The sequence below is a fragment of the Lutjanus erythropterus genome, chromosome 22 (assembly GCF_056507025.1).
Source record: "Lutjanus erythropterus isolate fLutEry1 chromosome 22, fLutEry1.hap2, whole genome shotgun sequence".
Lineage (NCBI taxonomy): Eukaryota > Metazoa > Chordata > Actinopteri > Lutjaniformes > Lutjanidae > Lutjanus > Lutjanus erythropterus.
In genome coordinates, this window is record NC_139338.1 from 11,205,973 (window position 1) to 11,231,580 (window position 25,608).

General features: G+C 39.5%; 1 protein-coding gene across 3 annotated transcripts in view; it reads left to right on the forward strand.

The window, feature by feature from the left end:
* Positions 1-25,608, forward strand: part of tbc1d22a (TBC1 domain family, member 22a) — a 159,428-nt gene that overhangs the window by 9,106 nt on the left and 124,714 nt on the right. For all 3 annotated transcript variants that reach the window (XM_084711034.1, XM_084711036.1, XM_084711035.1), the window contains exons 5-6: positions 2,493-2,675; positions 24,447-24,517. In XM_084711034.1, the coding sequence (XP_084567160.1) occupies positions 2,493-2,675; positions 24,447-24,517 (254 nt within the window). The remainder of the gene's footprint in view (positions 1-2,492; positions 2,676-24,446; positions 24,518-25,608) is intronic.

Genomic DNA, 25,608 nt, shown 5'->3' on the forward strand with positions numbered 1-25,608 from the left:
TGATGTCTTTAAATGTCTTGTTTTGTTCACAACACAAAGATATTCGGTTTACTGTCATCTACACCTAAAAAAACAGAAAATATTCACATTTAAGACTTATTTTTCTCTTCTTGAGGAATAGCATGCCGTGAACACACTTGCTCCAGTCTAATTAGATAATGGCACACAGCGTGGCTTTCATTAGTGAGGCCCAGACTCTCTCCATATACTAATACATTATACAGTATTCTCCATACTTGGCACTTGCCATCCCACTACCCTGCAGCTTAGAGAGAAAGGGACACAAACACAGTCACAGAAACTGGTGGCCATCAGGCTCACTGGTGTCTTGATTTTCCACACAGAAATACACACTGTGCAACTGTAATTATCTGTAATGGGGGCAGCAGTGCTGCTTTTGTGTTCTTTCACATGCATTTGGTCCTTCCTTGTAATAATTGATGCAGTGTACTGTGACAGGCAAGTGAACATAACTAACTTCCTCTAGCTTGGCCTTTTCTTTTACAGCCCTGTAAAAGTTAAAAGTTATTAAATAGACTATAAAAATAGCTTATTGTTAAAATCACACAAAAGGTTCCACTGCAGAGAAGCTGCTGTCAGCTTTAATAATCTTTTTTAATTTTTGTAAGTGCAAATAAAGCAGTTGAGAACAAATTTGTAGGTTTTATTTGTTCCAGTAAAAACTGAAAAGGATATTAAAATAGGCAGCATTCCAGTTTTCTTAATTGCAATGGAGCGTTTGCGTGACTACACACAGTAGATGTGTCGTGGCGTGCCATCGCACTGAGAAATCTTGGCAGCGCTGTTCACAGGGAGCTTTATGAACTTTTGCTCAGTGTTCAGTGTGACAGAAGGAGTATCCGTGTCTACACTGAAGTCCCGACCTCACCAGCTTGTTCGTAACTTGTCTGTGTGGTTACCGCTGTTTCGTTCTGTGTTCAGTCTTTTTTTAGAACATCTGGGGGAACATGTGGCCCTTGGCAGACTGAATAAATGTGTTTTTCTGCGAGCTATAAAGGCTTCACAGTTAAATCAGGAATTTGGCAACAACTACAACTGCTGCTATCCTTGAGGCTCATTGCAAAAAAGCCACTAACACTAGCTGCATTCATCACCACCTTGCTTGGAACCATATCATGCGAAAAGACAGTAGCCACAGTTGTTTCCAAATTTAGTTTACTATGGCGTGATGTAATTCCTCGTCATTCAAGTTCCTTCTGTAATCCAGATTAGAGTTAAAGATTGCAAAATATCTCATTTAACCTGAAAATGCAGTTCTTCATCTTTTTGTCGATACCCAGCTACAATACAATACCTAGTCAACAAGCTAACATGGGAAGTTTTTATGCACAGCAGTTGCAGTAGTTACTAAACACTGCTGTTCACATAGTGGCACTTTACTACGGCTCAAGTTAAAGACTAGTGAAGGTCATGAACATTCTTCCCTTCACAGGAAGAGGCTAATTAAAATTTCAGAGGAAAACAAAAATATGATCAAGGGAATTCTCTATCCAGAGGAAACCGGACTTAATAAAGTTGCCTCTTGGACTGTCATGTAAACTTGGTATAAACTGGTGTGTTCTGGGTGAAATTTACAAATTAAAATGTTTAGCCAAGGCAAGTGACATGCGCCAAGAAATGGCAGTGTCAGCTTGTCAGCCAGTTGATCCACCACTTTATTCCAGGCTGAAATATCTTAACAGTTATTCGATGGGCTTCCATGAAATTTTGGTCCCCAGGGTATAACTCTTATCTTGACTTTGGTCATATCCTGAATTTTCTAGCACCACCACAAGGTTGGCATGTGGTCTTTTTAATGAAACTTTTAAAATACACAATTATTGAATGGATTGCCATGAAATTTGGCACACACATTCATAGTCCATTTGTCCTCTATTTTGGTTTGTGACCAAAAATCAGCAAAACTAATGACATTTCCGTCAACCTCGGCTGCACTCTGTTTCATAATTAGCAAATAATTTGCATACTAATACTTTAAACCAGGGGTGAGGAATTTTTTTTTCATGGTGTCTTTGTTGGATTTTAATTGCAATATTTCTAAGTACTCATGACACATGGAGTCTTTCAGTGGGCTGGATCTGGCCCCCAGGATGCATTTTGCCCTGGTCGGCTTTAAACTAAAATGGTGAACATGATAAATATTATTTTTGGTAAACCTCAGAATGTTTAAGTTGTCATTGTGAGTGTGCTTACTACAGCCTCTTTGAACTGCTAGCACGATTTTTGAAACTACCAGTATTCAAGGTTTTATAAAAGAACTTTGAAATGAGATATTAAAGGTGAATTCAAGAAAAAGATATTCTGCATGCGGAAACTATGTAAATATAAAATCATGTTTCCAACATAGCATTGTTTACATGTATTTACAGAAGCTGAAGGCCTTCAACATGGCTATAAGATTCTCTGCACACTCATCTGTAAGCCCTCCATTTGTTGTGTGTTTATGTCTCAACTCCTTATCCTCCCGCCAGATGCAGCAGGTGAGCGTGCAGCCCTCCACAGACAACGGTCTCTGCCCCACCGGCCACCCGTCATCCCACTCGTCGCTCGCATGGCTGACCAGAACACATCTGGCACCCCGGCCATGACCGAGAGGGAAGCGTCCCGTCTGGATAAGTTCAAACAGTTGCTGGCTGGGCCCAACACAGATCTGGGTAAGAGATACTCATCCAAAAGTCTCCACTTATCTGTCAGTTACGATGTGCGCTCTTGCACAGTCCACTTGTCTCCCTATTGCTCTTGTCTCGCTCTACATTCCTCAGCTTTTGTCTGGTTTTGCCTTTTTTCTTTTTCCTCTCTGAGGTCTTTTACTTTTTCATTTCCTTGCGCTCTTTTGCTCCTCACTCTTGGTTCGCCCACTCTGTCTGCCAGCTGTGCTGCGCTTTTAACGATGCTGTGAGTGGGAAAGTCATCCAGCCATCTGGACATGCAGATTACAAGGGGAAAAAATACCACCAACAACAAAAGCAAATGACAGGCCTTTGTTCTAACCAAACGACAGGCCTTTATTGTTTATCCAACCCCAGAGACTGTTTGCTACCACTGCCACCCCAGTGGCCATGAAATCCTTGCAGACCTCCCTCTTTACAGTTGACTTTGTGTCCTCTGAAACTTACTTTTGGCAACTGCTACTCGTCAACTTGTTGATGACTAGATTAACTACATCAAAATGGTTATTGGACGAGTTTGTGTGCAGAGCCTGTCCAACTGTACATGTTGAGATCCAGCCTGTGACCAATCTGTTACTTACAAACAGAATGTTATGTGATGAAATACTAATGCTCACTGTTACGGAGCAGTAGCTGCAATGAAACTGAAGAGTTTCTACATTTTTTGAAGTTTTTAACGCAAAGATTGCATGGAATGAAGCTGGTAAAACATTGATTTTTGTTTAATCGATAAGTATCATGCTTGTGTTCAGAAATGAGTACTGTAGCCCTAATAGCCAGTTGGAATGGATCAGAATCCTATTTGATGTACGGTCAATTGTTGAAGCGAGCTTTTTACCCCCATCCCCTCCTGCCCAGGCAGGTTACCTGCAGGCTGCAGGAGCACTGAACCTTCAACATTATACTTTGACAACGGCAAGCAATGATGCGTCCTTCAATTCTGGCTGATCTGCTTTTTATAACTGTTAATTGTCAATTAATGTAAAGTTAAACCTGTTACCCTGAAAACAAAAGCCGACTGCTCTGAAAATACACTCTGGAAGTCAAAAGACAAGCAGTCACTGAACTTCAACTCCAGACTTCATTAGCACATTGCTCAGTTTAATCACTATAAACAACTGCTCCTTCTAAAAGGTTATTAATGATTTCTTATGACTCATAAACAGAAAATGGTGCTGGTTGTACTGTTGTTTTGAGAAGCAAGTAACCTATTTCAACTGAGCACTTTTTCTTAATCTGTGCTGATATATCATGGCCATTTATGACTTAGTACAGTAAATATATCCTTCTGGTTTATATTATTTAGCATGTCAGTTAACAGTAATACAAAAGGTCATATAAGATGCTGAAAATGGAGGTAAATCCTTTGTTCTTTGAACTAACAACACTAACTTTATAAAACTCCATCATAACCTATAGCAGTCTTTCATACTAGTCGGGGTTTTGTTAAGGTTGTCTTGCTTGGACATGAAACTCTGAATTCAGAGGGCAGATGATTTGTGCAGGCTGTGAAAGTTTGTGACCAAAGAAAAATACTGCTGTAAATCAAAGTTAGAAGTTTGTTCCCTTGACCTCAGTCAGTTATGGCAAAAGCACAGAGACTGATCCACCTAAAAAAAAAAATTGTTTTATGTGGATTAGCAGGGGAGGATGCAGGGTCGAACTCTTGGTAAAATGTCTGTTAAGAGCCCTCTGTTCTGTGTGAACATCAAGGATGTACATCTGTTGTCCTTGAGTGATTTTTGTGTGTGTATGCTGCATTTTGTGTGTGTATGTGTGTGTGCTGAGTGCGCCTGACACAAGAGGAGCATGAAGTGAGACCGGGGAGACAATTAAAAAAGTGCATTGCTTAGCAAGAGAATGGGTTATGTGCTATGTCTAAATACCCTAAATATGCTAAATACAAAAGGACTGTGTCTGAGATATTTCAAAGCGGAAATGAAACAATTTAAATACCGTAGCCTCCATTCTCAAATGGTAGCTGTGGACTTAATTTACCACAACTGAAGAGGCTACCAGGCTTTAATTTGACACTGGCTATTATTAGAAACGGGGTTTTTATTCAGCTTTCTCTGTATCCTGTATCATATTTCAGTAAGAATCCTCTCAGTTTTCTAATCTGCTCTGTTTGTGTTGTTTGCTTTGAATGCAAACTCAACACTTCCTCCATCTGTTGTACATACAGTACAAGCTGCACAGTGATTCAGATGGCATAGTTCCATTATTGGAAAGCTTTTATTTTGAGACATTTTCAGTATAGACTGACACATGCAGGATTTTTGAAAAAGATAAAAGATAGCGATATACACAGATATGTGATAGATAATCTGGTGACAACATTAACTGATGTTTTCCTTTTTTCTATTCCTTTAACATAAAATAACATTTTAAAGCAAATATAGGGCACAAACATCCCTTAAATTTGACATTTAGTTATGAATGAACACTTGAAAAATCAGCTAGAGATTGGACAAACCATGTATCAGAGACACTTACTGACCTGACGATTATTTTACAGTTAGACAGATTAGACTTTATATTATGAGCAGATTTAAATGTCAAAGTCCTGCACAATCAGGATTCATTTCTGATTCTCCAGGAAAAAGAAACATATTATTGTTTTTTTATGTGTTATATTATTTTTCTCACCTGATATGTGCCCAGAATCAGTTAAGATTTACTCAAGCAGAGAGGGGCAGAATCTTAACACTCAGGCTTTTATTTGCAGGTGTCAAAATTCTCTTCAATTATGTGCATTTGAACAGAAAGCCCAAACAATTCCTCAGATATTCCTTAGTACGTTTGTTCACTTACATCCACAAGTCATATTCTGTCAATAGATATTGCTGATTGGTTTACAATTTGATTATAAGTGTGTGTTTGTTCCTCTTGTTGCCACTGCTTTACTTGCCACACGTAGATCACTTGGAGGTGTACACACACCAGGGGTGTTGGCTACAGTCCTGAAATGTAAATGCTAGATTTCATTAAGTTTGAATGGCCTTAGTCAGCAGTGCTTCACCTCTGTGTGTGATCCCCTTGAAAACTTTTGGAAGCAAACAAACTGGTTCACAAGTCATCAGCGTTAGTCAACGGTGGTTGCAGTTGAGTGTATCCTGTACATCAGCAGAGTGTCTCGAGATGTCAGCCCCCATTAGGGCCTGCCAGGCATCACAAGCCGGCTGTCTAAATTTAGTTTAGTCTCTGCACCATGATTAGATAGCCCAGAACGGGCGAGCCACGCTGCCGGCTGCTGGCAGCATGAAAGATGAACTTCATTCACGGGACATAATTAAGTGAAGGATTGGGGGAGGGGGGTGATGAGGGGTGATAGGGGAAGGGAGAGGGATAGGGGCAGATAAGATAAGATAAGATGAAACTTTAATGATCCCCATGGGGAAATTGGGTCATTGCGGCAGCAAAGACTGGGATATAGATGAGGATACAAAAAAGAAAAAAATGAAATCGCCACCATCTGATGGAATTTAAAACCACTGTAACAAAATCATTGTAGTAAATACTATTGTTTGTAGATATGAGTCTTTTTTGAACCTTAGTGTTGGAAGTTTTTCTGTAATAATGATGTAATTTCCACTTGGAGCATTTCATCATTTACACATTAGCAGATTTTTGGAGTTTTCAGTTAAGCGATTAAACTCCTTGTCCTTATAGCGGAGGTCATTGTCCCTGCATGCTGTCTGTGACACATTTCCACTCATACAAATTCCCACACATAACAGTAGACACTGTCAGTGGGGACGATGCCCTCTTGTGTAAAAGAGAAACTCGGCCGACTGTCCTTGAGCTTAAGGGGGGGGGGGGGGGGGGGGCGTTGGTTAGTGCCTCGCTTGACTGGTGTAATTAATTGCAGAGGCATCCATGTTTTTGGGCCAAGCCCCCCGACATGTCAGGGATGCCAGTCTCTGGAGTCCACAAGTGTGTTTGTCTCTGTCTGATCGTGTTGGTCAGTGTGTGAAAGTGTGTTATTTTCTGAAATGATAGACTCAGCCATAACTAGAATTTTGGCTCCCTCCGCTTTGTGTCATGGCATAGTTAGTCTTGTCAGAGGGTGTAGTCAAAGATGGTTAAAAAAAGGCAACATCACACACACGTTTCCACCTGGTTTTCTCACTTTTCAGTGTCTTCTTTTCTGTTTTTTTGACCATGTAAAATCTGCCCAACTTGCCTTCATGATCTCCTTTGCATTGACATCTTTATCGCCCCCCCAACCCACCCCCACTCCACTGAGCCTTGTGACAGGTTGTGACAGGGGTCTGTTTAGCATGTAAGGTCATGTAGAAGGTGATGACCTGTGTGTGTGTGTGAGAGAGCAGGGTGATTGATGTCAGGTTGATCTCGGCTAATTATTCCTGATGTCCTGAGGCGAGCCTGTCTGTTGAGTGAACCTGAACATAGCACCCACTGTACGCTTGTTGAGGAGGGAGTTATTTCAGCTGGGAGACTGAGAAAAAGGAGAAAAAAACGATTTAGCCAGTCCCTTCATTATTTCCGCTTCCTGTTAATGCAACACTTAAAACAACTACATATATTTTTACCTAAGCTGTCAGATTTAAGAAATATGTTTGAATATTTAGACTAGACGTTTAAGAAGATTGACTCAGCAAATATTTAACATTTTTTGTTTTTTTTGGCAACTGATTTACTTAAGTCTAGATCAAAACAATCACAACATTATAACCCAGATTTTGAACAAATCACAGAAACACTCACTGGTTGAACTGCTTAAAACTGAAAATTGTAATGTTAAAAATGAATTTATCACCAAGAACTTTTTGTGGAACTGAACCTGCATTTTAACTAGAGGAGCCAGAGGCTAAATTTAATTTGTGTCCCAGGTGATACTGAACAGTGCTGATGCTTATTTAACTAATTGTTATTTTATTCTTTATCTTCTCAGTGTTCATCTCCACAATTGGTTGTTTTTATTGTTTAACTTAGTGTTCATTAATAAAGTAATTTATTTAAGAAATCAACGTTCTGGGTGGCTTTGCATAGGCAAATTGGTACAAAATTGATGCACAATTCACATTTTTAATTAAATGTTTATTTTCTTTTCAGCTCAAAAATTTACCATTGGCCACTATATTGGTAATCTGTGAATTTTCCATTTGTCAGGCTTTGGTAGAAATGTATTGTTAGTTACTCATGAGTTCATGTTTATTAATTGTTTTGGATTATTACTTGTAGTAACTTTTGAAAAAGATGCAGTTAGAGCTGCAATGATTAATCAATTTTTAACTAATTATTAAATTAATAGCCAACTATTTTTTTTTTTGAGAAAAAAAATGTTTCCAGCTTCTTCAATGTGAATATTTTCTGGTTTCTTTACTCCTCTATGACAACAAACTGAATTTCTTTTGGTTTGGGGCAAAACAAGACATCTGAGTATGTCATTTTGGCCTTTGGGAAACATTTTTCACCATTATATAAAATGTTATAGGCAAACAAATATTAATTGATGAATCAACGATGAAAATAATCGTTACTTGCAGCACTACATGCAGCACTACATTTTGTTGAATCTTTGTGGTATTTGTAGATCAGAGAAGGTGAATCCATCAAGCTAGCAGCAGCAGACCTGAGGGCAGCTGAGTATATAAATAAAATTTGGCTCTGTGTGTACGGTCATGAAATGTTACAGTATTATTCACAGTTGTTTTTACGTAATATCTGTGCACAAGAAGTTCCTGTGCTAATTAAACTGCACTGTACTGGTCATTGTCAGTACATGTGTTCTCTTACTGTACATGTCATCTAACATGCAGTGTATATAAGTGTCTAAACAATAATTTCACTTTTGTATAACCTATTGTGCAAGTCTTAATGACAGATTTAATGAGCACCAATTTCACAGTGACCAACAAAAAAGGACTTCAGTTTGGTACAATGGTTTTTAAGCCAGTGACAGTTCAAAGTAGAATTAGGGACAGTTGTGGGACACTGAGGAAAAAAGTTGCTTTTGAGCCATTGCTTCATTCAGAGAACAACAAAGAACTACTGTCCTAATATCCATATCAGGACAAGGGGTGGACATTTTTTGTTGTTTACTACAAAACAAGCCCTGACTCATTTAAAAAAAAACAGATAAGAGAAGAGAGAGAGTGCAAACGAGCTGATAACACAAGTGAAAGAGACAGAGGGAGCTGTGTTACGCAACAGTAAATACAGAACAATAACAATCCATGATATTTTCACTGCATGCCAACAATGAGGGGAAACAACTTCATAAATGCAGCACTAGATGGTCTGACACATTTTCTGGAGTTTGTAATAGTTTTCAGCTTCTCAGCTCCTAAACACAACTTATTGTTTTCCTGGCAGCTCTGTTCAAAATTCAGGATGAAGTTGTGTTTGTGTATGTGGTTGATTTGTGTCTGTGTATCCATCATAATGTTTTTCTTTCCCCCTGGACTGTGTGTAGTGTCATATACATTCTGTAAGCCGCTTGCTCTGTGATGGTCTATAAGTCACAATGCCTGATTTTACAGACTTTCTGCATATCTTTTTCTTTTTAATCGATTTTAATACCAAGAGCTGGCATCTGACATCAAGCAGTTATTGCTGGATGGCAGAAATACTGCTGTTGCTATGGCAATGGTCTTTTTCCCCTCTTCTCCTTCTTGGCAGTTTATCCTTACTCTATCTTTTCACTTCCCCTTTTTCATCAGTTCCTTTCCTTGTTTGTCTCACTTTCTCTTCTTCTTTTTTTCCCCTACTTTCTGTTTGCTCTTTGTGTGGTCATTACATGAAGCAGAGTGAGAGACCTCACACATGTACTTCTTCCTGCACATGTTCACAAACACATCAACACCATAAACATCATACGAGAACACACAAACACTAAGAAGCTGCTGGCCAACAATAAGAAAACAGAAAATACAGCAAATAACTGCCCACAAGAATAAACGCACACACTTCCTTTCATTGTCTTTCTGCCTGACGGTGTGTCTCTACCCTCTGTTGGGGGTGCTGCAGCTCTTTGTTACACCTCCACTGCTACAGTACGCTTCTCCCCAACCTGTCGTCACCCTCACTGCAGCAACTACGGTTAGAGTAGGCCTGCTACTTTCCGCCACAGTCGCTTGCTCCGCACTCTGTAGTGCCACAATCCGCAATCCTGTTACACAGCAGCCACCATATGATAGGCTTACCATCAGCACTGTTTGCAAAGTTAATAGCTGCCATCAAAGTGGGAAGTGGCGATGTAATTCAATTTAACTCAGTCCTAATGCCTCGTTTGAAAGTGCTGTCCATGTGTGACAATTTCAGAGGTGTGTGTCACAGGCTTGGGGAGCATAGAAGAAGAGATAATACAGCATTAGACTGTCTACATAGGTAAATCTCTGAGAAATATGGCAACTTTTACAGAGAAGGGTTCTATGTGAATACTTAGTAGAAGGTTCCGCTTTTATTTAAAGGCTTAATAACCAGAAATCTTGAGAGAAAGAAGAGAAAATGCACTGTAAGTTTTGTCCTATTCTTAGAAAGTAGCTATGGTGAGAAATGCTAAATCTTGAAGTCACAGCGTTGTGTTATTTCCTGCTTTTTCCCCCCCCTGCTTTAAAATTGTCCTCCCTTGCGTGTTTCTCGCATGGTAACAGGACTAACAGTCAGTGGTATGTATGTATGCATGTGTTCATAAATGTTCATGTGTGTGTGTGTGCTGCCTCCCAGCACATCCCCAGGCAAAACACCTGACTTAATAAGGTTGGTCCAACCACCAGCTGTCTCCTGTGTCAGTAGCCTCCCAGGCTGTCTGGCTTAGTTTATTCATTGTTACGTGGTGGTCTTCCATGTGAATTTTTCATCCTTTTCTTTTCTAAGAGAAGCTTGACTGAACACACTTTAGCCCTCAGAGTTCACACCTGTTCTCTGCTTTATGTGCAGTAGAAGACATATTGTGTCCACTGACAACAGTTTCACTTTAATCCTGCAATTCATTATCTATATTTAGTCATTTTCTAACTTGAAGAAAAGAATTGTGACTGATTGGACAACCAGAGATTTGTTTTATCGATTCTGTTAAACATGGATGCTATTATAAGTTTATACATGATTAATATTCCTTTCCTCTGTCACAGGCTTTTTTTATTCCAAAGGCTAACAATGAGGTTCAGAATTCTTTTCATAACACCATTGATTCATCCAGCAATGAGGAAAAACCAGCCAGACCAGCATTGGAGCCAAACTTTTAATCAGTCTCAGCTGTCAATCATGGCATTTAAATATTATCAAATAACTAATTAAGACCAAACAGTGTGGTAGAGGGCAAGGGGTTCAAAGAGTTAGTTTAGTGATGTCACACTGGGCCTGAGTACATTAAGCCATTGAGAGCTAAAGTTACCGTGACTAAATGCATTGAAAAAAACTTTCAAGAGAAGAAGGATGAGCTAAAAGTCAAGCATGGCAGGGCAGCAAGCAAACTATATCACAACTAACTTACCTGTCATTTTATCATTCGTGACTGGGAGATGCAGTCCAGTGTGCTTCTCACTCAGCCTCCTCATCCAACTTCACTGACTGACGATTAATTGGTTATCAAAATTGATGCAGATTAACTTTTGTTGATTGACTAATTATTTATTTGTTTCAGCTCTACAGTGCTATATACATGTAGGATGTATATAGCAGTATGGAAGGTAACATAAGCCCTTGTAGACAAGGAAAACATCTATAGTTATTTGGAAAGAAGCTTTTAACCTACACTTGTCAGTTGAGTAGCATTCAGACATAGTGTGTGTGTGTGTATGTGTGTGTGTGCGCGCACTCACATATGTGCAAATTGGATGATTAGGATTGGATTTCTCAGCGACAGGGTTTGAGTCATTTTTGGTCAGGAATGTGCAACACTGTGGCTAACAGGTTTCAGACCTCGTCTTGCAGCCCTCCCATTAGCATTTACCACTTTCACTACCGGTTGCACTGTGGTGGCTCATTATCCTGCTCTGCACTGGTTTCAGTTTAGCATATTAACAAGTTGTTTTTAGAATAGCTGAAATGTGGAAATGTGTTCTTTCCAATACACCTGGAAAAGTAAGATAACTGAATTTCAAAATATCTACATATGCCCTCATAAAACTGTTTTCCTTTTTAAAGACAAATGTCACCAGGTTAGATATTTTGGAAGCTGTTTCATCTAAATCAGTTAAAGGCAAGGCGAGCTCCAGGGAATTGACTATACAAGTCCTTGTTATAGCACACAAAAGAACACACACACACACACACACACACACGCTCTCACACCTGTACCACTCGTCTATGCTCGGTGTCCTCTCCCAGCCATCTGGGCCATCCATCAGGCCTCCTGAGCAGGTATAATCCAGGGGGGAGTATCTTTTTACAAGAGTCCCATTAGTTTACGAGCCGTCTGCTCCCTGGCGCCATCACTTTGTCCTTTAGATGAGTTAGACCGTTCAGGACTCTCTCACAGCATTCAAGGTTTATAGGAGGGGAGCTTAACTTTTTAATACACTGCATGATAAAGGTGTCTGTCCTGATTGTATTGTTTTTCTGACCTCACTGGCAAAATAGCTTCAGATGACATCGGGACAATGCCTTCAGCAAGGGAAGGGAGGGGCGGTATTTGCCTACATTTTTTTTTTTTTATCACAGCAATATGATCCAAGACTTTCATGGGTATCACACAGTTGCTTTGGATGACATAACTGACACACATTGTAATATGAGGGGTGTATGAATATAGTAATATACTTGAGTATTGCAAATTTTCATTTTTAAAAATAATTTATTCAAACTTTTCTGATACTATATCAATTCTTAAAAACACTGCATTGTGATGTTGTGATACATGCAAAAATTCATGTCAGTGGTTCATTTTGTGTTGTGTTTAAGAGATGGGCCAGTTTGATCCAGTATTGGTATCTAGGCCTGGTATTGATGTATGGCATTCATCAGGCAGTGCAAAATAAAAACTGAATTATGTTTTTCACTTTTCAACATTAGTGTGTACTATAAGGGAAGGGAAAAGAAGTGTTTCAAATTCCTGTGCTACGATGCAGCTGGAGTGAAGAAATGAAAATGAAAAACAGCCACCCCGCTCATGGTGTATCAATAAACCAGCCAAAAAAAAATAAAATTACCAACACAAATCACTGTAAACCACAATGCTCTGAACAAACATATTAATAAACACTAACAAACAGTAACGTTTTCAATTTAGAACATAAAATAGCAAACATAGACACTATGGATGCAGCATGGAATGGTAATGTCACAAGCCAGAATCCTACAGCATCCCACAGGAAGGACGCCACGACACAAGTGAGATTGCACAAACTACACAAGCTTTCCAGACTGAATAGAAGTTCCGTTTCAACCTCATGTAAATTAGATAAAATTGAATTGTAACTCCTGTATTGTGATATGTATCATATGGCCAGATTCTTGCTAGTACACAGCCCTAATTGTAATGGTGTGGAAAGTAGAGTTGTTACTACACCAGAATTTTTAATTTTGATACAATGCTAGTGTAAAAAAAAAAAAAAGATACTTGATACCTCTTCTGATACCAGCATAAAATATTCTTTTTTTTTAAATTAACAGCTTGCTGGCACTTAAAAGTCAATGAAAAACATCTGGTTTTGCTATGTTGCAAGCAAAATTTCAGGTAGGACAATTAAGAGTGTACTGAAATGAGGTCTCAAATGAACACTTGGATAATTTTTTTATAGCTTTGGTGCATTTAATACTATCAAAAGTTAGTACTGTATTGTTTTAAAAACATGGACAACCTTAATGGAAAGTGCTCAAGTTCTCTTAATTTTGCATTTTCCAGTGAAAAGCGTGTTAAAGCACGTTAAAGCAAGAGATTTTATTGATTGCTGGACTACTTTGGTCCAAAACTTAAATGCGGCAGTCTTGATGTTGGATTTGCTGCTGCTGCAGAATGCAAACCCCAGTTTGGCAGGTGTGTGTGGTATTCACGTGTGTGTGAGTGTGTTGCCCAGAACCGTGTGGTGTTTTGCCCCAGTGGTCGCGCTCCGTCTGAATGATGCCTGAATAGTGCATGGCTCCGGCCCGCCAAGCGCCTCCCCTCCTGCTCCCATCAGCTCCCTGCTCAGCCAGCACTGACTGACAGCACTTCTTCGCTTCTCGCTGTCTTCTATTCTTCTTACTGGCCTTCACACAGAACCATGCACACAGGCAGGTAGACTGACTGACAGACAGGTAGACAGGCAGACATGGAAGAAGTGCAGGTACACACTTACAATCACATCCATACACACACTGCCATACTAACTTCATTTGATTTTTTTTCATTCCCCAGTACAACTGCCTCATATTGCTTGGTTGCTTATCCTGAGAGTCCTCACTCGGCCAGTTCAGCTCCCTTGTTTCAGTCCACTCAGGAAGCAAACAGTCCTTCATGAAAGCTTACATGAGTCTAGTGGTGGCACTTGACTGTCAGTGCCAACCTTTGAGGGCTGTGTATTGGCAAGAATCTGGAGATAAAAAAAAAAACTTAACACAATACTGGGTTACAATTCATTACATTGTGATATATTCTGATACTGTAAGCAGGCCGATTTCTAATTTATAATTATATATCATAATTTTAGGACTGTTGCAGCATAAAAAACACACCACCATATGCATAAAGTCTTGAGTTGAAAAAAGTTTAGTTTTTAATGCTGTCAGAACAGTGAAGATGGGTATCACCACTGTTAACTAGCAGGTGGGGTTTTAAACTTTTAAACACATGCTATGGATCTTTGTGTGTATCATGATACAGTGTTTTTGAGAATTGATACAATATCACAAAACATAATATCACAATAAGTGTATTGGTATTTTCTTACCATCCTTTAACCTTTATTTCTCTAAAAATCAATTTAAATCCGTTTTTATCAGTTTCTTCCTCAGTTTTTTTTTATGATTTTTTGGTACAGATCCCCGCTAAAATCACACCACGGTCATTTTCAATGAAAATGAGAATAATAATGTAAAAAGTATCATTCCTTTTAATATTGCAAACCATATCACAGGTTTACTATCATTCAAAATAAGTGTACTCCATACCCAAAGTTCAGGTATCAGAATTGGTATCAGGAAGGAAAACTGGTATCAGAACAGCTTTGTAATCTTTTTTTATTTTTTAAAGCCAAAAAATCACTGGTTCCAGTTTCTCAAATGTCAGGATTTGATGCCTTCACTGTCATATATATTATAGTAAATTGAATTTGTCTGGGTTTTGTACTGTCATAAACATGCAAGATAAATACATCAGTTTGGCCTTTGGGATATTATGAAGGGTATTTTTTTCACTCTTTTATGGCATATTATAGGCAAAACAGTTAATTGGTTCATTAAGATAATGATGAGCAGATTAATCTATAGTGAAAATAATCTTTAGCTATAGTCCAGATCCGCAATATCAACCAACGCTCTCATCTAAAGTCACTTTTACAGCTTCTTAGCTGTTATCTCTGCTGTATGAAAATGCACTGTTTGCTCTGCAGTGTCCTCCTGTGATTAGGAACATATCTGCACTAGCTGCAGACACTTGACTCACCCATGAACTTGCTATTTCTTCCTTTTATTTTTCAAGAAATTGACATCAGTGTAATTTTGATCAAGGTTTTCTTTCTTCTGAAACAGCCAGCCCTTGCCTTTGGAAATTTGTTGTGTCGCCAAAATGTTAAAGAAATGGTCGTGTGACCCACATGTAAGTGGTTCAGATCCCCACGCAGGCTGAGAGAATCTGGGCCAGAGAGGTGAATAAGACATATCCTCTCCTCCCTCTGCACGTATAGTACAGTACAGTATAGTACAGCTGAGGTGGCCTTTAGGACACCCAACCCCAGCTGCTTCACTGGAGCTGCTGTCGGCAAAGGTACATGAGTGAGTGCACTGGGAAACTCCATGTTGTGTTCATCTGACGTGACCTTCCCTCGCTTTCTAACTACTCTCAAGCCGCTGTTTGAGAATACTTTTGGTTATCTTGCCTGGTTAAGCTAGTTTTAATGTAATACAAGTGATATTTAGTTATATTTTGCCCTCTGAATGTTTCAAGAGTCATTGAGCATTCATTACCTCTGAGGGTCCCACATCAGAGCAGCTGTTGTGGGTGTTCAACAGAAGGTACACGGTGTCCTAATCACCCCCTGTGGTCCCCAGCTTAACTCCAGCCAAGACAAAGTGCACCCCTGTAAGTTCATGCATAATGGAATACAGTAGACACACAGAGGAACGACTAGCAGCAGTTGCCCTTGAGTTGCACATTGCTGATGTTACAGGTGTGTTTCATGCCAGTGAGGAATACAGCTTCCTCCAGGGTTGAGACTGTCTCTCTAGCCCAATCCCCCTGAGGCATGTGCCTGCCAGTATGATAAACATGCACAATATACTGATCACACTAATTCCAAAGAATGTATATAATAATGTGATATTTTATTGGTCCCAAAAGGGAAATTCTGTTTTCACTTGCCCCCGCTTGCACTTCTAAATGTATACTTTAAAAATGATTGCCTGTGGGGTGAATTGACTCTAAATGGAGTCTTTGCTTTAATGAGTTTCCTCTGCATTTTTTTCTGTAGAGACCTTTTAAAGGAATGTCTTCACAGTTTCATTTAGTGTTTTTTTAGGTTGTACAGATTACTATGTATAAAGGGGAGTGACAAATTTGCCAGCTAAAAATGCCTTGTTTGCATTGTTAACTTTGTTCACGGAAACTGACGGGGACAGCTAGTCCCTCGTCGCCTCTGGGACAGTCATGGAAACTTTTTCGCCCACATTGTGACAAGTGCCTGCTGAGCAAAAACAACAGATTAATTTTCAAAATGTCATGAAATGCCTTTAATTTATTCCAGTAGAGCCAGGCCTTGGCTGTCTCATTCATAATGCACAAGAGATGCCCCAGAGAGTCAGATATGTTTTCTGAGAGATGAGCTGGCCGCTCACTAATGAAACGACATCTGCAATTTAGCCTGTACGTCAACTATGCTCGTGTCGCCCTCTCTGTCTCTGCTCACTGTGGGAAATGGAGTTTTATTTCTCAGGAATTGGAACTGAGATGGGTGTGGTGATATAGTAAGCATTTAGGAAATAGGGGTCTGGATTAATTTCCTATGAGAGTGCAATTGCATCACAGATGGATTACGAGTACATGTTTCCTTATGCATATTTCTTCTCAATGCAGCATTTTAACCCACAGCTAATTACAATGTGTGAAACTGTAAGAGTATGATGTCTTGGTAACACTTTATAATAGGCATCATTAATAAATAAAATTTAATTATTGGTTATTTTCCTGTTAACAAACATTCAAATGTTTTATAGACATCAGTTGCAACTTTATAATGGCCATCCAAATAATGTTTATAGATGCACTACACAGTATTTATTAAAACCACTACAAGGAGTTCCTGACTGGTTATGAAACTGTCTAAATTTAATACTGATGCCTTGATATGACCAAAGCAAACAAGACCATCTGAGAGAAGATCGACTATTTCTATTTAGTTATTTTTACTGCCTGCCTCCAGGCTGGATTGTCTGTGAAATCAGATGAAACAAACCTGTGCTTACATTTTCTCTTGCAAAGTAACAGTGAGTAGTGTTAGCCAGTTAAAATGAAGAAGGAGGAGATTTCTATTTCCATAAGTTTGACATTATATTTTGTGGCCTATGACAGAGGAAACACGGCCGCTTTTATCCACAAGGGGCTGCAAAATCAACAAAATATGAATGTTTCTTGTAATAGCTTTAACCATTTGTGGTATATGAAGTATTATAAACATCACTTGCAAGTTTACAATAATCATCCGGATCATTTTTGCATGTGCTGGGCTCCACAGTCTAGTTAGCTAAGATTAGTATGCAATGTCGGGTTACACTTTCAAAATAAAGGCACAAAGCAAGTTCATGTGACTTAAGGTAATATAAGGTAAGGTAATGTAACATATGCAAGTTTCATGCGAAAGTACCAGTGTTATAATCATCAGTGGCAATTTAATGTTATAATATTTATAGATGGTTATAAGCTAATTATTAAGTGTTAAAAATATGTGGTCAATCTCTGTATGTAGTGATTTCCCAAAGGTTTACAAATCATATATGAATCATTAATACATACAAAATGTTGTTTATTATCTGTGAAATAAGTATTAACGTAAGTTTAATTAACTATTAGTTTCATAAAGCGCTACCTTTCCTTTCCGGTTTCTGAGTAGAACTGAACATTTTCCTTTCTTGTACTGTACCAGTGCAGTGCATCACTGCTCTGGCAGTCAAGCTGTGGCTCTATAAGTCATCTGGGCTCATGTTGGGGTAACTGTGATTTGGATTCTGTAGTGGTCCGCCTCTCTGCTGGAGTGTTTGGAAGACGAGGAGTAGAGGCTGTGTCTGCGGTTTTCTGTATATGATGTATGGGTCAAACGGGTACATCTGCTTGTTCTGCCAACCACATGGTGCCAAGTAAATATTTGCCCCTTGCCCTTGCCACACACTTACACATACCCACACACAAATACCAGCATGTAGATGTGTCTTCGGTGCAAAAAGTCTTCCCTTGCAATGCAAAGTGTTTGACCAGGGGGCGATGGGGCTTTCTGGAGATCACTGCAGCATCAGGATGTAAAGACCATTAACTAACTTGTGCCTCATGTCCCCTCACCCCTCCTCTCTATAACCTCCTATGGTGAGATTAATGCCAGGTGGGGGAAATATAACATAGTTTAATTAAACCCGAGCCCACAAGATTCATGGACTCATTTCTTTGTCTGACAGTGCAAATGAAGGTTCAAAGGGTGTAAGGCAAGAGGAGACACCCTTGACTAGCTGTTAGGATCATAATGAATGTAGAGGTGCACACTGGATAAGGATTTCACCCTTAAAGACTTGGACTTTGTTGTAAATGGCTTCTGCATAACTTCACTGAAGCTAACCTACTCGGTATAAAAGGTAGATGTCATTTAGACACATGAACGTACTGGCGGCACAGATTCAAATGTATGTAAAAAAAAAAAATTTAAGCAGTGTTACAGTCAAGGGCTGTGAAAGCTGATGCAAATTAGAAAATGTATGCACATTTTCTTTGACATGCAGAAGTGGCAATCAGTAGCCACAGCTGCTGAAGCAGTTCTTCATGCACATATAAACCAGGATGTACCCTAATGAACCATGCTGGGACTAAGACAGGCAACAATTTTAGCGCAGAGGCAGGACCACCATGCCAATCAATCTTGCCAGCACTGGCATCAATATTCTATTATACCATGTCAGTAAAAAAAAAATCAAATGTGATGAAGTATGGCATGGTTACTTTAAATTTACTTAAATTTACAGAACAATTACTGTATCTTGGTATCTACTGATGATATAAAATAACATACTGTGATAGAAGATTTTAGCCATATCTCCTGCATTATTCGCAATGCACTAGGAAACGCAGACTGCTGACAGTTAAGTTGGAAATTCGAGCATATTATGCTAGTTGTGGCTAATGTTCTGTAGCCTCTAGCTGTTAGCCTCAAGCACAGAACGGAAGCAGGCTATAGAGGTTTGGTAAACTCCACACCCCCAGGGTTATTTTAATTTTCAAATTTGTAGTCTTCAGGCCAAAACAACACTGACTTGAGTGACATCACTTGCAGCAATTTATGAGGCTTACAGTAAGTGAGGGCAGTTTCCCAGCTTTTGATGCTAAAACTGGGTGGGAAAAATGAGAGGGATTACAACTTGCACTGCAGAACCAGTCCAGAGTTTTTAAGGGCAACCCTTCATATTGGGGCAGTGACATGCAGAAGTTGTGTGGCTACAATATAAGAGAAAGTGGAGAGAGTATCATTTCCAGTAAGGTGTATTCTTGAAAAAAATGTAAGGGGTATAGGTTTGTTAGGTTGGTTTGTTTGCCGTTCAAGCAACTAATTTCCATTTAAAAACAGGTGGCGAGAGCGCATATTTTCTGATATCGCAAAGCTAGGCTTGACGCAGCTCCCTCTGGAGACACAAAGGACTTCACAACTTTTTTCACAGATGCAGCTGGACTCACAGAGACCAGTTAAGAAATCGCCAATCTCAGAAAAACAGTGGCTTTTTCTGTGTCTGTCTCTACGTGCCATAACTGGGTAACAATACACACACATTTCCCTACATTGTCTTCCACTTGTTGTAGTCCTGAGGAGAGGGAAGGGAAGGAGCAAAGAGACATAGAAAAAAAAATCAATGGAAAACCTGCAGCACTTTTTCTTTGCAACTTTTATGGTCTCTGTCATGTCCAAGAGAGTTTTTATATCTATCTTTTAAAAAGCATCTTGCTGCTACACAGGTAACCTTGGAGTAATCGAAACCTTCCCATACTGTGGGGCTCTGACTCCATCCAAACCAACAGAGCCATGCTGGGTACTAGATCACTGTATTGGATTTCTATATAATTAAAGTCACTGGGGACAAGGTAAGAGAGAAATTTTAAGTGGAAGATGCACAGGAACTGTAGTGAATAAATAGCTACTACCATCAGCTGAACAAGCTCTAATGCGTTTCACTCAATTTAGCCAATGGACTTAGCCCATTGCTGTTTAGCTGATTGCTATTTCCTATTCTGCTATATGTCACTGACTCTGCATTTGCATTTGCCTTGAAGAACAGGCAAGGCAGAGTCATTTGGCAGTGCTAATCAATATCGTTCACTCTGTGCGAAGGGCTTATCAATTTCCAGCCAGTGCCTTGAATAAGAGTTGAGGAAGAATTTGGCTTGTTCATTAGGTACATTTGTTTCTTTTTTTTCCTCAGAAAAGTATATTAAGGCAGTGCCATTTCATTTGCACATAAATCAATTTCCCCTCTTCCCTTCACTCTTGGAATGCAGGTAAAACAGTGGCAGTGCAATTACAAGTGAAGAGATTTCCATTGCGTTTTTATGTTTGTCTCAGTTTGGCTGTGACAACTCGTCTTGTTGAATGCTAATAGGGGGTTTGCAGTCTTGCAGAGCCCAGGCAGAGGGAGACCTATCTGTGAATAATGGATGAGTTAATGTTAGTGAGAACTCATCCAGGAACCTCCTGCCTTTTAAGAAATACTGCTGAAAAATGCGCAGTCATATATCTAGAATATCCTGGTCCTGGTAGACAAGGTCCCTCACTGATTTCTCTTCACTCTAGGAACAGTTTGCTCTGAAGAATGTGTTGTGAACTTGAAGATTTGTCATCGCACAACATGGATTAGACAGTTTGAATTTCTTGGGCATCTGGTGAGGAAATGCAATTTATCATCTACTTAATATAATTTGAAATGTTACATTAAGTCGTATGACTATTACTTCATAGCCCAAAAAAGGCCCAGTGTGGGTTAATCAAAGCTGCTTTAGCTTTCTGGATGGATTTCCCTAAGTAGTCAGTTTGCTAAGCATGATCCTAACTCCTAAGTCAGTCTTTGTTAAGACCAGTCTTTAGACTTTGTCGGTTGCACCACGAAACATAAGCCTGGTCTTGACTACGCCAGGTCATAGTGACGCACATCCATGTGATTGTCCCACGTGACTACTGTGATTGCTGAACCAATCATTTCTAATTTGCTGCAACTTTATGGAGGATCAAGGAAAAGTAAAAGGCAATTTCATGGACAGTAATTTAAGAAAATTAATAAAGCTGCAAGAAAACACTGACTGCCAAACAGTCCAACGTAATAACAAATCATGAAAAGAACTTGACTTGGAGAGAAATAACAGAAGCCATAAATGACTGTTCAGAGTTGGGTACCCTTCGTTCAGAAAGCAATGGAAGGAAATCTGGAAAGACCTCCCAAGTAAAGACGTTTCTCTGAGAAAAATCCATCTAAGTTTGATTTAGACTTGCTCCTGTCTAGGTGTACAATTTATGACTGGTCATAATGAATAGGCCATAGGTATTTGGTCTGATTCAGAATACCAAGTCACGATCAAGATAGCTGAAGACCAATACACATACAATGCACAAACATAAGCCCTGTTGGTGCACCCACCCTTGGGAGCAGTGGCCAGTGTTTGAGGACCTCTGGTGTAGGCAGTGGACATCCATACTAAGACATGTCTTGTCCACAGTTGTGAAGACACAAGAATGGAGTTGGAGCCTAATCTCTATAAACAAATAACTGTATATGAATGCCAGTAAATTAAAATAAGGTAATAAAAAGCTAAATTGTCATCAGACCATATCCAATGGGTTGCAGGATTGTATTTTGATAATGTGTTCCACCTCTTTTGCTCTCCACACAGATTGTCTATCTGCATGTATCCAAAGCCCCTCAGCAATGATTGGTCAGCACTATTTTGCATACAAACAGACAACAAACGGAAACTAGAATGTTTCTGATACCAACATCTTGTCCTTTGTCTATAGACTCTGCCTTCATATCTCTTGTGGTGTCAGTGAAGCTGGGTGGAGACATAAGTCAAGAATGAAGTCATGTTTGAGCCCTGAGCAAAAACTGTTGCAGACAATAGCTTTAGTTCTATTTATAGTCATGATACCTCTCTGGTGCAGGCAAATTATATCCTACACCTTTATTATTGTCTAGTTATTATTTTTGATTAATGGAAAATAGGATGAAATGGAAGACACAGGTTGATAAATACCACAAGCAATTTTTCTCTTTGAGTCACTAGTGATCCCACACGCACCCATGCTCTCTTACTGTCTGTGTGTGTGTGTGTGTGTTAGAGATAGAGAGGGGGATATGGGCTGGCTGTAATGTGTATCCTCTAACATTAAGCCATATTTTCTGGATCTTCATGGACCCAAAGGGAACTACTCTCCGCCAATTTAAAAGTTCAATTTGCACCTTTCCATCAGATTTATTTTACATTATAGCCTCCCGGCGCTCCCACCCGGCCGGGGGAGAGTGTAGTAAATAATCCGCTTCTAACCCATCAGATAATTTCGGTGAAGGAAAAGACAGACAGGAAAGGAAGTTTGGATGGTGAAGACATGGTTGGCTGGCTAGTTGGTAGATTGATTGATTGCTTGAATGAAGAGTGACTTGCTGATCCAATAATGGTTTGAAAATAGTTTTTGGTGGCATAAATTTGAGTCATATATGTAAATGGATTCCTTTTAGCACAGTAGGGTGTATTTGTTAGCATTCAAGGCCATAGAATTAATATTTGGGTTTGCCTGCATTACAGTAGAACAGACCTGGGCATTGTATGGTCTGCGGGCCGTATCCGGCCTGCATGACTGTTCTATCCGGCCCGCGAGGTTGAAGACCACGCCGTTTTACTTAAGAGGCTAAAGAGACGAATGAAATGATCTAAATCAGCTTTTATTTTGAAATGCTTGTGTGGCGCGAGTGCACTTCCTGCTGTCACAATTGATTGACGTGAGCGATGTTTGCAGTCGCTGCATCTTCTACTGAGGTGACTGAGACACGTCCACAGCAGGCTGAGCGAATGGGGATTTTCATTTTGTTCGTGGAACGCAGTTGATGGAGGAGTACACTGGAGTCACCAAATGAGCACTAAAAAGCATAAGGTTGATGCTGAATGTAGAGTGTTTAAAAAGTAAAATTGATTTTGTCAGATTTTAGACTTCATCATGTCATCCACTCAGTGACTGCCAATGGAAACATGGTGGAAACCCTTCTGCACCGCACACTGCTCTGGCTACAGGTTAAGAAATACACATTCTGCACATGTGGAAGGTGGAGAAAACCGTTTTTATCCTTGGATACAGAAACGGACAATTGAAAAAAAAATTGGTTCTTAAGAAAATACTTTTTTTCCCCCCTTTTGATGAGGTGAAACAAAACTGTTGAAACATTAATTATTTTTCTTTTTCACTTCCATCTCAGTATGTCTTTGGCCTTTTATTGCGTAATCCTTGATCTGTGGTCAGAAATGTCAAAACTATGTAAGGGAGTGGAGGATGTCTTTCGATGGATTCTTGAGGCTAATGCTAATCGATATTTGAGATCAAAACCTAACATTTTCTGCACAATTTTATAATGCAGCCTGGTGCTGGTCAAGCCCCAGGCAACGAGAGACGAGTCAAAAATCTACAAGGAGTGTAAGCATTTACTGCAAGGAAATATTAATCTAATAAGCTACAAAATGTCACGGTTTACAGTGGATTTAGAAGAGCTAAGAGGCATTGTTAGGCAGGAGGCACAATGTGAAGCCATTAATTGCCATTATTTGTGCAGCTGAGTTATGGTGTAGAGTAACTATCCTATGCTGTAACAGAAATGATATTGCTGTCAATTGACAACACAGCCAAAGAAAGGTGAGCATAATATGCTACAAAGTTTACATACTTACCACAAATTAGTAGTAGTAGTAGTAGCGAATGGACCACATAGTATTTTTAATGGTCCTGGCTTCATTTATTGACTTTTCCAGCTCTTCAATTTCTCTGTAAATGATTTCAGCATGTTGCTTTTCTTTTGTATCTTCCTCCTTAATCCTGTCCAACTCTTACAGCCACTCATCCACAGTTAGCCCACCCAGTAAATCAAAATTTGACATTTTGAAGCAATATGTTTGATTACTAATAGTCATGTAATGTTGTCACAGGTGTTTCTTTATAGTATTTTACAACAGCTTCAAATGCAGCTCAGCCAATAATACTCTAGAACTATTTATTTTGTAAGTATATATTTTACTTAGAATATCGATTAGTTAAAATATCATTAGGATTCCCTTCTTCATTGTCAATATTTGAGAGTTGGGGCGGCTGTTTGGCTCGGTTGGTGGAGCAGTGGTGAATCTAATATGGACCTACTGGTGTTTTTGTTGTTTTACAGAGGAACTACGGAAACTCAGCTGGTCTGGAATCCCACGACAAGTCCGGCCGATAACATGGAAGCTCCTTTCAGTAAGTTTTAAGCACAGCATACACACTCACACACACACTTTAGTGTACATTTAGACACCAGCTAGAAACACTTACTTGTGTAAAACATAAGGATGCTTACAAAAATACTTACATACAATCACACACAGGCAAAAAGCTATGTTACTTAATAATAAACATGCAAGTGAGAACACAGATTCAACCGCTCAAATAATACGCATTACAGAGAATCTTAGGCACACACACACACACACACACACACAAAAAGTTGCTGTCATTTTTTCTCTCCCAACCCCCTCCCTTCTGTGATTTATGAAGACTGGTAACAGTCCTGCCTTTTTTTCAAACTTCAATAGGGAAAATGAATTGCAAGGCACAAATAATTTATTCATGAGACGCGCGGTGTGTTTACTCATTAAGCCATTGTTGTGGTGTACAGCTCCTAGTCTGCAGAGAGAAGACTGGCTTTTTGAACGCCGTGACTCTCCCATTAATTACTGCACAATAGTTAATGTGCCGCAGAAAAGATGTCATTAAAGGTGTGTGTGTGTGTGTGCGCGCGCCTGTTTGTGTTTTTTGGTAGTGGGAGGTTACCAACTGGGCGCTTTAACCATTAACGGCTGCTTTGTTTGGTACTCTACTGAAGTGAGGGCTCATAACGCCGTATGAAGTTGCAAAGCATTGACTGCAGTGAAGGCAGCCGAGCACGGGGGAGAGGGGAGGGGCACCTCAGCACTTTAGCTGTTTGTGTATGTGTGTTTGTGTGTCTACATGTGTTTGTGTCTGGGTGTTTAAGCTAATGTACCATAGATAATACCCCATTAATGGTTTGTTCCTGTTTGGGTCGTTCGATTGTGTGTGTTTGTCTTTCTGTGTTTGCAAGTATATAAATTACATGAGCATGCAAGTGTGGGTGTTGATTGTGTGGGCATATGTGTATACCTATATGTTACGTACAGTGTTTTATATTGAATATTGGAGCTGTAAAGCACAGCTGCACTGTGGCCTGTATAAATGATAGTTTGACCTCCAGCAGCATTCAGCCTAAAGGAGTAGTTCGACATTTTAGGGAATACAGCTTCACATTGCTTACTAACATTCAGTGACCGAGC